The following is a 16,703-nucleotide window of genomic DNA, read 5'->3' as shown; positions in this document are numbered from 1 at the left end:
GTATTGTCCTTCCTTCAGACGGGTGTTGAACAGCGTTTGGCGCTGGCTACGATCAAAGGTCAGGTGTCCGCTTTGGCCGTTCTGTTTCAGCGTCCTGTGGCATCTAACGCTTTGGTTAGCACTTTTGTGCAGGGGGTACGTCATCTGATCCCTCCTAGGAAGGACCCTCTACCCCCTTGGGACTTGAATCTAGTCCTGTCTGTATTGCAGCGTGCTCCGTTTGAAAGGATCAGGGAGATCTCGCTGTCTTTGTTATCCAAGAAGGTCGCCTTTTTGGTGGCTATCACTTCGGCTCGTCGAGTGTCGGAGCTGGCAGCCTTGTCCTGCAAGTCTCCGTATCTGGTTGTGCATTTGGACAAGGTGGTCTTGCGACCTAACCCTTCTTTTCTTCCAAAGAGGGTTTCGGACTTTCATCTCAATGAGGATATTGTCCTGCCTTCGCTCTGCGCGAAGCCTAAGCATCCGACGGAGGTGCTGCTTCACTCCTTGGATGTTGTCCGGGCGATTAGAGACTACTTGAAGTCGACTGAGTCTTTTCGCAAGTCGGATGCCTTGTTTGTTCTTCCGGAAGGTCCTCGGAAGGGCATGACGGCGTCGGCTTCTACCATCGCCAAATGGATCAGACAGACCATTGAACAGGCCTACGCTTTGAAGGGGAAAGTTCCCCCTGTACCTGTGAAGGCGCACTCTACCAGGTCTCTGAGTACGTCTTGGGCCTGTCGTCATGGGGCCTCTGTGGCCCAGGTGTGTAAGGCGGCGACTTGGTCGACCGTTCACACTTTCACAAAATTCTACAGAGTGGATGTTCAGGCATCGGCTGATGCTTCCTTTGGCCGCAAGGTTCTTAGTGCGGCTGTTCCCTAGAGCCCTTGTTGCGGGTTCTTTGACTGTTTGGGACTTTTGTTTTTTCCCTGGGTTTTCTTGCTCCTGTTGAGCGAGTGTTTTGTTCTTATGCCCAACTGGTTTCCTTCCTTTGGTAAGGTTCCTTTCTCTGATGGGGAGACGGCGTTGCCTTGGGCGCGGCTGCGTTCTTCCCACCCCTCATGTTTACACTGCTTTGGGACATCCCATTGGTGATGAATATGAAGGGGCGGCGACTGTCGGAGGACGTAAGAGAAAACGGAATTTTTGTAAAATCTTACCTGTAAAATTCCTTTCTCTGAGTCCTCCGACAGTCGCCGCCCCCGCCCCTCTTTTGGGGTTTTTCATGTACTCTCTACTGCTATTTCACTGAAACTGGTTTGGTTACAGGAAGTGGAGGGTTATGTACTGAGGGGACCACCCCCTGGGGGTGGGGATATGTTAAAAGTCTTTTGTACTAACATATTCTATTGCCTAGCTACTCCTACGGATAAGAGGACATAACCCATTGGTGATGAATATGAAGGGGCGGCGACTGTCGGAGGACTCAGAGAAAGGAATTTTACAGGTAAGATTTTACAAAAATTCCGTTTTTTTTTGTGTATGGCCATTTATACGTTTTGACAATCAGCATAATATACTGTACAATCATACCTGGTATTTATTTTCTTTTTAAACCTGTTTTGTTGAATTGAAGATGATTGGATAACCCCAGGAATCGGTGGATGTAGATAAGTAATGTAGATAAGACAATCCCAGCAATGGTAGTTTAGACTGTACAGTATACTGTAATTTCCCTGTTAGTTCTCAGTACCTTTCTGAACCGATTTTCTAGTCTGGGATTGTCAGTGTTCTGCCCCCCCCTCCTCCCCTCACACCTCTAATTATCTCCTCACCAGTTCCATTCCCCTCCCGTGGTTCCCCCAGCCCACCCTGGCTTATTCCTGGCTTTTCCTCTTAGATTTTCAGGGAGCAGTTAAATACCAGGATCGTGCTGGTCGCCATGGAAACCTGGACTGCAGGAGACAAGATTGCAGTGAGTGAAGACCCTCTGCAAGTGCTGGCTGATTTCATGAAGTACCGAAGCACAGAGATACCTGAACATAGCGATGCCACTCACCTCTTCTCGTGAGTCCACTGGGGTTAGCTGCACCTTATTCTATAATCCATTAAGCATCCCACTGTTGTCACTTCTAGTCTTCGTACATTACTCTGGAGTTTGGTTAAAGCTCCTTTTCATCTGGTTAAACCATGGTACTCATACATTGTTCTAAACTGAACCTGTGCTGGGCTAAAAAGTGCCTAGGGTAACCATAGTGTAGAACTTTGTGGTGCATGCAGATATTTGAGTTAGTCTTCAGAATTGTTCCTGAGGAACCTAGTTGGATCCTAGGCTTTAGCTGTAGACAAGGCTTAAGATTAAGCTCCACACCTGTCATTTAGCTTTCAAATGCCAGAACCTTAGTGGGCACTGCGGCTCTGACAATTTAATGACAGGGGCCAAAAGTGGGCATGGTTTAATCTTGCTTTGAGAGAAGTCGTAGCCCTTTGTACAACGTAGACTGCTGATCCAAGGGGCTCTACTGGGGTATGATGATCATATTGAAGACCAACCAGGTATTTTATGCATAGTAGTGTCACTGCACTTCAGCATGGTTACCTTTTTCAGGCCAGAACAGGTTCATTTTAAGGTACTGCAACATATACAATTGTAGTGCCATTGGATTTGGGATAGTGGTGATGTAATGGAATCCTCATAACCAAAAATATTTACCAAAAAAGCCTGATTCTAGACCTTGAACTTCATGCAAGGTCCACTTACTCACTATGGGCCCACTCACCATCTCAAACCACTGCACAAAAGGAAAAAAAACTGTGGGGAAGGGGGGCGGGTAGTGACTTGACCTTTGACCTTTCTTTCCTCCAGCCTCTTCCAGGGGGTCATAATCATCCAGATTTCCTGGAGAATACTTTGTTTCCCAAATCTAGCTCATGAGGTGTTGATCCAGCATAGTGCAGACTTGTGTTTTTGCAAACCATGGGCTACTTGGGATTTCCTAGGATCCTACTTGAAAGATGGTGATGTCACCCTCACCTAGGGTTAAGCATATTCACTAACTTTCCCTCCACAGTGTTTATTTTTGTGCAGCATTTCGAGATGAAGAAGAGGGCTCTCAGTGTACTATGTAGGCCTATGCTATATCAGTGCAATGTCCGCTTTAAGAATTCTAATGCCCTTTGTCTGTTTTGGACTGGTCATGGAACCTAGCCACCAGATCCAAAAGTGTGCCCTGGATTTACTAAGCCTCACAATATACCTAAAACAAGTCACTTATAGAACAAAAAAAGTCTTGTACTATATCCTATCCATCACACATTGTTAGCTTTGTACTATGAGATTTCCTGGGGCATTGGCCCTTGTGGTAAACATGGCCCTGTCTAGTATCAGAAGTAGTGCTAGTGGGCATACCAGTCAAGGTTGTGGCAGTCAAACACTGGACCTACATGTCTATAAGTGTGTAATTTGTTTTCACCTCCCATTACAATCGTCTTTGGTGCATATTATACGTCTTCCGCCCCACAATGCATTTCCCACTATACCTTCTATATTGTTATATCAAGTAAAGATGGGAATATGAGCAAGTGAAAAGAGGGAAAAAAATAGAATGCGTCTTTGTAACATCCTATGCCCCATTAATGTAGATCAGAGTTAATACCCATCTTGGTTCAAAGGCAAATAATGCAAATAGTTGTTTTCTTTATTGCAAGCGATGTTGCGTACCTTTTTCATTATTCGTTTTATTTTTATGGATTTCTGCTCTGATTATTTGGAATTGTAATAGTCTGCAGCATGTTTACATTGGATATCTCTGCTCTAAGTTCACCTTATGGGGGAACCCATTATCGGGCAGCGATGAACAAATCTAATTGCAAACTGAAAACGAAGAAGACATTCTATGTTCTGCCACTGTTAAAATAAGTGTGCGTGTGTGTGTATATATATATATATATATATATATATATATATATATATATATATACATATATACACACACACACACAGTCTCTCACAAAAATTTGCAAATTTACACTGTTATACAAGCTGTACACTCACTACTTTACATTGTAGCAAAGTGTCATTTCTTCAGTGTTGTCACATGAAAAAATATAACAAAACATTTACAAAAATGTGAGGGGTGTACTCACTTTTGTGAGATACTGTACATGCCTACCCTACTGGTCATACATTTTAAATCCCTATTTTTCCAGTTTTTATTTAAATTTAAATAGTTCAAGTCCAGTGAATAAATGGTACAAAGGGAAGCGTTAAACTTTTAACAAAAACTGAAGAATAATGTAAGTTATACAAAAAGGCCTTTCAGGGAAGAAGTAATAGGTTACCAACTCACGGTTTTTCTGCATCAATGTAAGTACATTAAGCCTTGAAAGTTTATGTGAACAATTTTTACAGGTATCCCAGATTTGGCTGATTACTTTCAAGCTCTCGGCCTGTATAAAAGCAGTGTTGAAACAGACTGTGTTACTACACCCTCTTAAGCAATATTTGGATAGTATTGTACTGCTGAAAGTAGTATATTGCTCTCAAAATGGCGAGAAAATTACATTTAACAAAGAAAGACCGACAGACCATTATAACCCATAAAAGTGTAGGTCTTTTCTTTCGAGAGATTGCAAAAAATGCCAAGATGTTAGGAAGTGCAGTTTCCTTCACCATCTAAAGGCACTTGGAAACTCTGACAGGAGGAGGTCTGGCAGATCCAAAACCACAACAGGATCAGAAGACAAGTTTCTGAAAGTCAATAGCTTGCATGACGGGCAGCTCACAATACAACAGTTGTAAGTACAGCTCAACACTGATCAAAGTAAGCAAATCTCAGTATCAACTATGAATAGAAGACTTCGAGCTGCAGGTTTGACAGGTTGAGTGGCTGTAAGAAAGCCATTACTAGGATGGCAACATAGGAAATAATGGTTTGCCTGGGCCACGAAGCACCGCCAGTGGACTATTGTAGACTGGAAGAAGATCTTATGGTAAAGGGTTCATCATAGAGCAAGCCAAAATGAATAATTGATGACTTAATCCTTACTTAGCGCTGATGGTACTTTGGTCCTTTACTGCTTTTTAATGGAAACAGTGCTTTGAACAAATTATAAAGTTTCCTTCTGTGCTGGAAACCTCCACTGGAGACATTAGTCATCGCCCTCATAAGTGATTCCTTCATGCCTCTGACAATCAGAAATAAATTAGGGTGTGTGTGTGGTCCTGGACCCCAGATTAGCTGCTCTCCTATTGTAGGAAAAGCAGCTAAAATGATTGTGTTTATTGATTTAATCTGCTCCCAATTTTACCAGAAAGCAAGAACCCCTCTCAAATATTTAATAAACCTAACATGCCATCTTTCTTCTAGCCAGGCCTCATTCTCACCCAGAACCCTTCCACTAATTCTTGCTCTTTCTTGTATTTAGAGGACGTACATTTAAAAACAGTCGTAGCGGGGCAGCCTATTTTGGTGGAATCTGCTCTCCAACCAAAGGTGGAGGATTGATAGAGGTCAGTGTTCTTTATTTTCCGGTCTCCTCTTCTTTTACAATAAATTAAACACTGGTTTCATTCAAAGCTGACTTGACACATGTCCATGCTACACAAGCCTTTTTATTTAAAACTATCTCACTATATCAGTGAGCAGTTTTACCCTCTATTCTATGTGACTGTTCAAAACAATAAAATTATCTGTTTGTAGTATAGGGAGAGGTAGCTGAGAAGAGATCAACTAAAATAAAAAGACTGCAGGCCAACTTTTATGTTATCTACTTCAGAGAGGAACTGTAAAATCTTGGCATGAAAAAGCAACAGGTTCACTTTAAATTTGTTGTAAGCCTCAGACATGAAATATGAACAAAGCATATCCCTCTGTGGTGTGTACTTGTCTCAATGAAGAACACTGTCAATTCTGTCTGCTGCTTTGTTCCTTTGCTGTCAGCATGAGTCATTTCTAACAAGTTTTCCTGACATCAAGCGAAAAATGGTGACAGGGGAGGGACCTCCAACTGATTGACAGTCTCAGCTCTGTTCCTGTGTGCTGTGTGGAGGGGGGGGTGTCCCTTCCCTCCAATCATCTCTCAGAGCTCTCCTCACTGAGCTCTGCAGAGTGTAACCTCAGCTCACAAATGAGCTTTAAAATGCAGCATTTTGAACGGATGTAGAGAAGAGAGGGATGCAGATAAACAGGTACAATTTATGTGGGAGGATTCGTTCCATCTTTGTGAGTTTACAGCCACTTTAATGCCCCTCTCCCTAGAAGCACAGACTTGCCTTTTGCTCAGGTTTACCCTGACATTTTTTCAGACAGACATCTGAAAGAGATTAGCTTGCTGTAAATACTTTAGAAATGTGTTTTTTTTTTTTTATCTTAAAAGCCCTACTTCTAGGTAAAGTTTGTAGATGTATGTATACAGGAGGGCAGCCATATTGACTCATTACATACTTTAGACTCTGCAATGCTGCACAGGTTGTGGTTAACTGATCTTCCCATCTCACACTGTGACTACTATACAGGGTCAGACAAAAGAAAGGCGTGGGGAGCCGAATCTCCTAAAGCAATAGGTCAACTCAGTCAGGTGTTATGATTCTCCATAGGTAGCTCTCCCAGGAGTGGAGTCCAAAGGTTGGCTGTTTGCTTAGAAACCCCACATATCAGGTCCAGATTTAATTTTTTTCAAACTTATGTCATAAAAAGCCAATACATTTTAAGGATTTAAAGGCCCCCCTTCAATAGGGCTTGCTACTGTTGAACAAAGTGTGTACTAACGTAAGTTGCATAGGACCCAGAGGGCTAATTAGTATGATCACTTCAGATACCAGTTAAGCCTTAACCATTCCAGCTTGCACACCCTATCCCTATGGCACAGGGTTTATCTGTTTGAAAACAGTCTCTTAGGATAATAAAGGTCTACAACGCTGCTGGTAGTCACAGCATGTGATCTTTACCCCACGAGGCAGCTAAGTGCCTAAAGGCTGGCAACACGTTATACAATTTTCTTATTAAATTTTCTTTAGATTTACCTTCAGCTATGTGGTGCAAGGGTCTTGCCTTATTGCATACAAATTGAAAATATTTAGGTTTGACCTCATATTATATGTTTTTGGTAAAGGAAAATTGTATTATGTATGGCCAGCCTTATGTGGCACAAGTGTCAAAAGCCTAGTTGTTGTGCAGCTTTGCAACCGCTAGATGGCGCCATATGTGCAAGAACATTTCATGTCATCTAGGTATTGCTTACAAAAGCTTTGCCAGCTGTTACCTGCTTTACAGGGATGACTGGCGCAAGTTTAACTATCAGCTCCAGATTTTCCTTTGTTCCACCACACTGCACAACAATTACATCCCGTATGCTTTATTAAACATTTATGCAGCATATGATTTATTTAATGTGCTGCAATTTTGGCAGTCTTGCGCTTCAAAATATCCAAGATCTCCTTTGTTCATTTTAACTATATGCTTTTTAGTAACCCAACCGGTGCAATCTCCACTGTGCAAACCTTAGGACTTTTCCCCTACTAACCTTGATATAAAAATTTCTGCTCATAGGAAGCAGCCAATCGGCAATCAGTGGAGAATTCTGTCTGTTGCCATGGCAACAGCTGTTTAGGCAGGACTGATCTTATAATATATCACTTTTATACTACAATATACTATATAGGAAGAGCATAAAGATGATGGGCTTCCTCATTTTTTATTTATAGTTTTAGAGATTTGGAAGACCATTAGCCTGCCCCATCCTATATTACAATGAGGTTAAAGCCTAGGTTTAGTTTAAAAAAAAAAAGAAAAATCAGCACAGGGGACGGTACTTTCAATGCAAAGTGTCACTTGTGCTGCTAGCTGCTCTCTTAAATGAAATCAGAAGCCTGCTCCCCTTTATAGCCTTGCAATGGTAATCTTCCAGTACTGTGAGGGTTATATGAACTCTGGACCATTCCCGGGCCTTTCCGCCCCCCTCCAACATTTATAGAAGCTGTGCTATATAGCTTCTATCTATGAAAAGTGATCTATGAACAGAGGAGGTGGATCTTTATTCATCTGCCCATCCTCCATTCACAGAGCACTTTTTATTGATGAAAGCTATAATACAGCATCTACTGTATGAATGAAGGAAGGGGGGTGGAAAGGGCAGGCATAGCCGGCACTGGTGTGTCTGTGACAGGCCCAGCACTGTGTTACCTTCCACAACCCAGGAGAATTCTAGCTGCGGCAGTATGGGAATGTAAGGCTCGGTTCACACTTGTGCGATGCGGGAAGGCTGCGAATTCGCAGGCTGTTCCCGCATCGCATCCGCACATCTGGCAGTTCACACTGCCATATGCGATACGCAGGGGGTGTCAATTAAATGTTAACGACACCCCCAGTTTGATCGCATATCGCAGTGCGATCTGACAGTTCGCACAGGATCGGATCGCACAAGTGTGAACCACTGTGCCATCCGATCCTGATGCGGCTGAAAAAAAGGGTCCTGTGCGTCTTTGGTGCGGATACAGTGCAAATTCAGCCATACAAAGTGTATGGCTGAATTCGCATCCGCACATGAGATCGCATGTAATGAAGGAGCAGTGCGCTCCGAATTAAATGCGATCTCCGCAGCCGCAATAATGTGAACCGGCTCTAAGTCTTGCCCCTTGCTAAGACTTTTTTATTTATTTTTTTAATGAAAACTTTAGCTGGCAATACACTGGTAGGTTTTCAAATGAAAGTTCACATGAATATTCGTATGGAAAGTATTTTTGGTGATATGACAAATGTCATTTGAAAGTAGTAAAAAAATAGCTTTTAAAGCAGAGTTCCACTGGTTTTTGTGTTTATTAAAAGATTTAATAAACCCACACTCACCTCTCCCAGGATCCAGCGATGCAGCCGCTCAAAGCCTCACTCCTCTCCCTCTCCTCACGGCGGCACCGACCTCACTAGTGTGGGCACCTGGCTGTGACAGCTTGTGGCTTCACAGCCGGTTGCACATGCTGGAGTCACACTGTGCGTCCTGAATGGCTGGGCAATCCTCTGGAACCTCTGTGTCCCAGAAGATTACAGGGTGGGAGGAAGAGTGGAGAACTTCTGCTCGGGGTGCCGTGGCCCTCCGAGGGGAAGTGGAAGCGGGTACCTGTCAAAACTAGGTACCCGCTCCCCTCTCCCTCCCCCTCAAAAAAAAGAAAAAAAAATGACATGCCAAATGTGGCATGTCAGGGCATGAGGAGTACTTAAAGCTGAAGTTCCACTTTTGGTTGGAATTCCGCTTTAGCATTGACTGTGATCAGATGAGCTAGCTATACTTCTATGTATATGATATCCCTCTCCCTGTACTCCATCTAAAGTCGACCTCCCTGGGTCCACACATTTACCTGACTGTGGTAGGACTGTAGGCTATGCCTAGAGAAATAGGTCAATATTCCATTGCAGATGTTCTTTAGAAAATATAATTTTACTGGGTGCATATGTTCTTTGAGACCGATGATCAGAAACTCTGACTTTTTTGAGTCAGTGAAATTCAACATTTGCAGTCATATTTTTTTTAACTGAAACTGCAGTTGCTGCACATAACTAAAGAGATCTTATTTGAGGCCACGAGATTACTTTTTTTTCTGTTCCTATTACCCCATGTAGTATGGAAACATTCCTGCCATGGCAGTGACACTGGCACAGACTCTGGGACAAAACCTGGGCATGATGTACAACAAACCTCGACTGGCTGCTGGTAAGATCTCCCCCAGATGGCTGGACCTAGGTTAGATTGAACTTTTCTGCTGCTGATGGGCACATGGTAACATAGCTTGTCCATTGCAGGTGAGTGCAGCTGTCCGGATCTGTGGCTGGGCTGTATTATGGAGGATACTGGGTAAGTGTAGTATGACATGCATTTTCATGGGTAGTACGATTGTAGAATTCAGCAGAATGAAGCTTTTCTATCCCATAAAGTGAACCTGCCAGAAAAACTTTTCTAAATGTCTTAATAGCAGGGCTGCAGATACATTTATTTCATATATCACTATGATAGGTGGCCAACAGGACAAGATAGCCTGACTCTGGGAAACTTTAAAATTGCCCTTGCCGACACTGCAAGGGTTAATTGCTTGTTTTGGTCTAGAGGACATAGAAAAGAAAATTGACTTACCCCATTCTCTCCTTCTCCATGCTGCTAGACCAGTCCCTTCAAAATCTTCTCCCCATGGTCTAGCAGCCTACAGTGCATACATCATCACTACCAGTGGCAAGGTCTAAAGCCTTGCTTTGGATATGTTGACTTTAAAAGAGAAGTATGGGAATTTTTTTTTTGGTGGGGGGGGGGGGGGGGAGAGAGAATCATACTTACCTAGGTGGATGTGGCATCAGTCCCCCGCCGGCTCGAAGACTGAGAACCAAGCGATAAAACACTGCCCATCGCTCGGTTCTCAAAGCTCCTTGAGCAGAGAGCTGGTGACTTTGTCACCGGCTCTCTGCCCTGCCCTCCCACGCTCACTGGAATGCTTGGCTGTGGAGGGAACAGGAGTGGCTGGCTAAGGCTCTCAGTGGTGAGCTGAGTGTGGGTCCAAGCATGTGGGTGGATCCAGACCATATAGTCGCAATCTTTCCCGAGCCTGGACCAGCTCTGTGATGTCAGCCGACCGCAGCTTCAGCCGGCTGTCTGCTGAAAATGGGTCACAGGAGTGCAGAAGAAACTGCACTACTCTGATCCAAAGGAGAAGTACAGCCAAACGAGCTTTGGTGGTTTATAAGCCAAGCTAGCATAGTTAGCACGACCCTTCCCCTTGCTGCTGTTCGACCACGCAACTAACAAGGGGATCGCAAATGAGCCTTGGTTGACGGTGCTGGTCTCTAGCTACATAAACATGCCTTGTCTAAAACAAGTGCCTTCACTAGGAATGCAGGAGACAGGACAATGATAGCTAAACCCATTCCAGCACTGGCATACCCAAAGCAGAGCTCTGCCAGTGTAATTGACGTCTGCGAATGACGTTGGCCTGGACAACGGGTGCAACCGACAGACATGTGTTTGGATGGGGGGGTGAGCAACTTAGCATTATAAATTAATTTGCAGTTCATTGATGAGACAAGCAGTAGCGTAGCGTGGGTTGTCAGCACTCGGGGCAAGGCAAGTAATTTGCGCCCCCTTACCCGTGGGATTTTAGCAGAGTCTCTTCCACTAGATTAGTTAAAGAAACCCTTACCCCCTAAGCACATGTATTGTTTGTTATGGAAATATTGATGAAATTAAAGTAAAATGCATCTAAATACAAGTTTGAATGACCAGCGTGCCCCCTTTCAAAGTAAAATGCATCTAAATACAAGTTTGAATGACCAGCATGCCCCCTTTCAATGCAGAGAGACCAGCATGTCCCCTTTCAATGCAGAATGACCAGCGTGCCCCCTTTCAATGCAGAGAGACCAGCACGCCCCCTTTCAATGCAGAGAGACCAGCGTGTCCCCTTTCAATGCAGAATGACCAGCGTTCCCCCTTTCAATGCAGAGAGACCAGCGTGTCCCCTTTCAATGCAGAATGACCAGCGTGCCCCCTTTCAATGCAGAGAGACCAGCGTGCCCCCTTTCAATGCAGAGAGACCAGCGTGCCCCCTTTCAATGCAGAGAGACCAGCGTGCCCCCTTTCAATGCAGAGAGACCAGCATGCCCCCTTTCAATGCAGAATGACCAGTGTGCCCCCTTTCAATGCAGAATGACCAGCGTGCCCCCATTCAATACAGAGAGACCAGCGTGCCCCCTTTCAATGCAGAATGACCAGAGTGCCCCCTTTCAATGCAGAGTGACCAGCTTGCCCCCTTTCAATGCAGAATGACCAGTGTGCCCCCTTTCAATGCAGAGTGACCAGCGTGCCCCCTTTCAATGCAGAGAGACCAGCGTGCCCCTTTTCAATGCAGAGAGACCAGTGTGCCCCCTTTCAATGCAGAGAGACCAGCGTGCCCCCTTTCAATGCAGAGTGACCAGCGTGCCCCCATTCAATGCAGAGAGACCAGCGTGCCCCCTTTCAATGCAGAGAGACCAGCGTGCCCCCTTTCAATGCAGAGTGACCAGCGTGCCCCCTTTCAATGCAGACAGACCAGCGTGCCCCCTTCAATGCAAAGAGACTTACCTGCAGCGGCAGCTTCTCCTCAGTTCCCCACGTTTCCTCGAGTCCTCCCGCCTCCTCCTTTCGGCCAATCGGGAACGGGTCTCGGACCCGCTTCCTGATTGGCCAGGAGGAGGATCCATGTGACAATAGCGAATTTTCATTCGCTATTGTCACACAATGGGTGGGCTCGGGGCGCACTGCTCTGCACCCCGGGTCCACCCTTTTTTGAAGCCTATTAGAGCCTCTGGCTCTAATCAGGTGATTAAAAAAAAAAACCCACTCTGTGACAGCGCCAGGCTGCTGACTCACTCACTGCTAAACTGACTGAGCAGTGAGGAGAGGCGGCATAGGCAGGGCTTGGTTTGCAACGCCACCCCACCCTACACCAATGGACAGGTGAGGCACAGTCCAGCCCCTCCCCTCCCCGCCCCGACCTGCTATTTTCAGCCATAGGGCGGCCGCGCTGGACATCTCCCAGCCTGAAGATGGAGGCAGCCACAGACAGTGTGTGAACTGTGTATGTCATAGTCAGACAGACAGAGTGACACTGCGGATGCGCCCCCCCAGATGTTGCGCCCGGTGCGGCCCGCCCCCCCTGCACCCCCCACGCTACGCCACTGGAGACAAGGAGAACTATTCACACATTAATGTACTTAGTTATGTTTTTAGTTGATCAAGAGAGTTCTTTAAGGAAACAAGTTGAGATAGTTACCCTGAAATGCATTTTCTTTATAAATACTACTAAAGAATAGAGATGTATAGAACTGTTCGCCGGCGAACAGTTCCCGGCGAACTTAGCATGTTCGCGTTCGCCGCTGCCGGCGAACATATGCGATGTTCGGTCCGCCCCCCATAAGACATCATTGAGGCAAACTTTGACCCTGAACTTTACAGTCAGCAGACACATTTCCAGCCAATCAGCGTACCTCCCTCCCACACCCTCCCACCTCCTATAAATAAGCAAGGGCAGCATCCATCTTAGATCATTCTGAAGCAGTGTGTGTAGTGAGAGAAGGGAGAGCTGCTGCTGCTGCTGCTGCTGTTAAGCTAGGGACAGTTAGTCAGTGTTCCTGGTCTTTGTTCTTGGTCCACTACTGCTGTAATATCAGCACCCCAAAAAGCCCTTCTAAGGGCTGGTATTTGTGTTTTTTTTTTTTTTTTTATATATATATATATATATATACCTAGCGTCCCCAAAAGCCCTTTTAAGGGCTGGTAATTGAGTTGTTTCTTCATATATATATATATCTATATCTATCTAGTGTCCCCAAAAGCCCTTTTAAGGGCTGGTAATTGAGGATTTTTTTATTTATATATATACATATATATATATATATAGTGTCCCCAAAGCCCTTTTAAGGGCTGGTAAGGTAATAGATTTTTTTCTTTATATATATATATATATATATATATATATCTATTGTACACTGCAGTTGCCTGCCCGCTGTGTGTGAGAGGCCACAGACCTACCACAGACTGTACTGTGTGCACACCACACTCATTTCGGGTGGCACAGGCACAGTACCTGGCATTTTAAAAAATATTTTTTTTCCTCTGTCATAATTGCAGTGAGTGCTGTGTCAGGTCCACAGAGTGCACTGTACCCACTGCAGTGCACTGCCCACCACTGATATATATACGTTGGCACAGCATCTTGTTGCAATAAATTGAAAAAAAAAATATTTTTTATTATTGCAGTTGCCTGGGCTGCCAGTGACTGTCAGGTCCACAGAGTGTACTGTGCCCACTGCAGTGCCACTGTGTGCCCACCCACCACTGATATATAAGGTGGCACAGCAGCTTGCAAAGTAAAAAAAATATATATATTTTTTTAAATTGCAGTTGCCTGGGTGCCAGTGACTGCTGTCAGGTCCACAGAGAGTGTACTGTGCCACTGCCCACCCACCACTGATATATAAGGTGGCACAGCAGCTTGCAAAGTAAAAAAAAATATATATATTTTTTAAATTGCAGTTGCCTGGGTGCCAGTGACTGCTGTCAGGTCCACAGAGAGTGTACTGTGCCACTGCCCACCCACCACTGATATATAAGGTGGCACAGCAGCTTGCAAAGTAAAATAAAATATATTTTTTTAAAATTGCAGTTGCCTGGGTGCCAGTGACTGCTGTCAGGTCCACAGAGAGTGTACTGTGCCACTGCCCACCCACCACTGATATATAAGGTGGCACAGCAGCTTGCAAAGTAAAAAAAAATATATATTTTTTTAAATTGCAGTTGCCTGGGTGCCAGTGACTGCTGTCAGGTCCACAGAGAGTGTACTGTGCCACTGCCCACCCACCACTGATATATAAAGTGGCACAGCAGCTTGCAAAGTAAAAAAATATATATATATTTTTTAAATTGCAGTTGCCTGGGTGCCAGTGACTGCTGTCAGGTCCACAGAGAGTGTACTGTGCCACTGCCCACCCACCACTGATATATAAAGTGGCACAGCAGCTTGCAAAGTAAAAAAAATATATATATATTTTTTAAATTGCAGTTGCCTGGGTGCCAGTGACTGCTGCCAGGTCCACAGAGAGTGTACTGTGCCACTGCCCACCCACCACTGATATATATGCCTGCAAGAGAAAAAGCCAGCCGCAGAGAAGCCGTATCCCTGAAAATATAAGAAAAATGCTTTTTTTTAGGGGTTCTGGACATGCTACAGAGCTGAAACTTGACAGGTACACTTTTTAGACCCCCCAGACACTAAATACAAAAAATGACATGCCTGCCTAAAAAAATGCCCGATAAATGCCTGCAAGAGAAAAAGACAGCCGCAGAGAAGCCGTATTCCTGAAAATATAAGAAAAATGCTGTTTTTTAGGGGTTCTGGACATGCTACAGAGCTGAAACTTGACAGGTACACTTTTTAGACCCCCCAGACACTAAATACAAAAAATGACATGCCTGCCTAAAAAAATGCCCGATAAATGCCTGCAAGAGAAAAAGACAGCCGCAGAGAAGCCGTATTCCTGAAAATATAAGAAAAATGCTGTTTTTTAGGGGTTCTGGACATGCTACAGAGCTGAAACTTGACAGGTACACTTTTTAGACCCCCCAGACACTAAATACAAAAAATGACATGCCTGCCTAAAAAAATGCCCGCTAAATGCCTGCAAGAGAAAAAGCCAGCCGCAGAGAAGCCATATTCCTGAAAATATAAGAAAAATGCTGTTTTTTAGGGGTTCTGGACATGCTACAGAGCTGAAAATTGACAGGTACACTTTTTAGACCCCCCAGACACTAAATACAAAAAATGACATGCCTGCCTAAAAAAATGCCCGATAAATGCCTGCAAGAGAAAAAGCCAGCCGCAGAGAAGCCATATTCCTGAAAATATAAGAAAAATGCTGTTTTTTAGGGGTTCTGGACATGCTACAGAGCTGAAACTTCACAGGTACACTTTTTAGACCCCCCAGATGCTAAATCCAAAGAAATTTTTTATTTTTTTTTTTTTTTAATTTTTCCAATAATTGGCTCTCTATCAAAAAATTATAATTTTTAAGAACTTTTTTTTGCGTGATCCCTCTCCGGCATGCCACAGTCCAGGTGTTAGTCCCCTTGAAACAACTTTTCCATCACTATTGTGGCCAGAAAGAGTCCCTGTGTGTTTTAAAATTCGCCTGCCTATTGAAGTCTATGGCGGTTCGCCCGGTTCGCCGGTTCGCGAACATTTGCCGATGTTCGCGTTCGCCGTTCGCGAACGGCGAATTTTAGGTTCGCGACATCACTACTAAAGAATTATTTTAACAAACAGAAATGGATTAAAGGGTGCTATTTATATGTTCTTGAGGTTCAATTTTAGGTCTCCAGTAACTACCTAGAATAAAAATACCAGTTTTGGATGGTCCTTTAATATTAGTTTGGGTATCAAAAAATGGAGTAATATATTCTGAATCGATGACGATGGTTGCTGTTTATCCCTTTTAGCGGGTTTTGATAGCGAGACATTGGTTTCCGTATAGGTGTGATATGTTTGATTTTTTTTGCCAAGCATTGTCGCTGCAATTTATGTTATAACTATATGATAACCTGAGAGCTTTGTGTCTCTCCCTTCTTTGTACTTTTCGTTTTTTTACAATTGTTATCTTTAATAAAAATAATGAAATACAAAAAATGGAGTGACTGTAAAGCTGTTGCCCTTAGCCAACCATCTGGGTTATTTTTTAAATAATTTGCTGAGGCCATTAACTTTGAAAAGAAAGAAAGGCAGAGAGTGCCACTACCGGAGGATAGTATTTATTAAAATGAAAAAACAAAAAGTATCCTGTATATTGCACTTACATGTAAAATGAATATATGAACACATCTGTATAGTCTCAAGTAGATGGCAGTATACCAGGTGGTCAGTGGCGTTACAGCAGATCCTTCTAGGTGGATGTGATGTCAGATACCAGGGATCACACCAGGACAAAACCAGCTGAATATAATAACCAAGATGGTGGCAGATACAGGCATGAGGATGTTAAAGGGTACATAGGTAGGCATGGCAACATTACCTCCAAAAAAAAAACCTCCCTGCCCCAAAATGTATTGCCACGCCTACTGCAGACTTGAAAGATGTGCTTCTATATTGATTTTACATGTGAATAAATATATATATATATATATATACAGAGGCGTAACTAGAACCTTCAGGGCCCCGGTGCAAGAAACCATGAAGGGCCCCCTGGACCCCTGGCGCCCTTTACTCTAGTTGCGGGGCC

General features: G+C 44.0%; 1 protein-coding gene across 1 annotated transcript in view; it reads left to right on the top strand.

The window, feature by feature from the left end:
* The window catches only part of ADAM11 (ADAM metallopeptidase domain 11), a 152,047-nt gene that overhangs the window by 93,397 nt on the left and 41,947 nt on the right, over positions 1 to 16,703 (top strand). The window contains exons 11-14 of the mRNA XM_082271739.1: positions 1,823 to 1,989; positions 5,350 to 5,434; positions 9,537 to 9,627; positions 9,717 to 9,768. Coding sequence (XP_082127865.1) covers positions 1,823 to 1,989; positions 5,350 to 5,434; positions 9,537 to 9,627; positions 9,717 to 9,768 — 395 coding nt within the window. The remainder of the gene's footprint in view (positions 1 to 1,822; positions 1,990 to 5,349; positions 5,435 to 9,536; positions 9,628 to 9,716; positions 9,769 to 16,703) is intronic.

Source organism: Pelophylax lessonae, assembly GCF_965119305.1.
Source record: "Pelophylax lessonae genome assembly, chromosome: 11".
Classification (NCBI taxonomy): Eukaryota; Metazoa; Chordata; class Amphibia; order Anura; family Ranidae; genus Pelophylax; species Pelophylax lessonae.
Note: the sequence above shows the minus strand (reverse complement) of the source record. Positions and strands in the feature narration are given on the sequence as shown.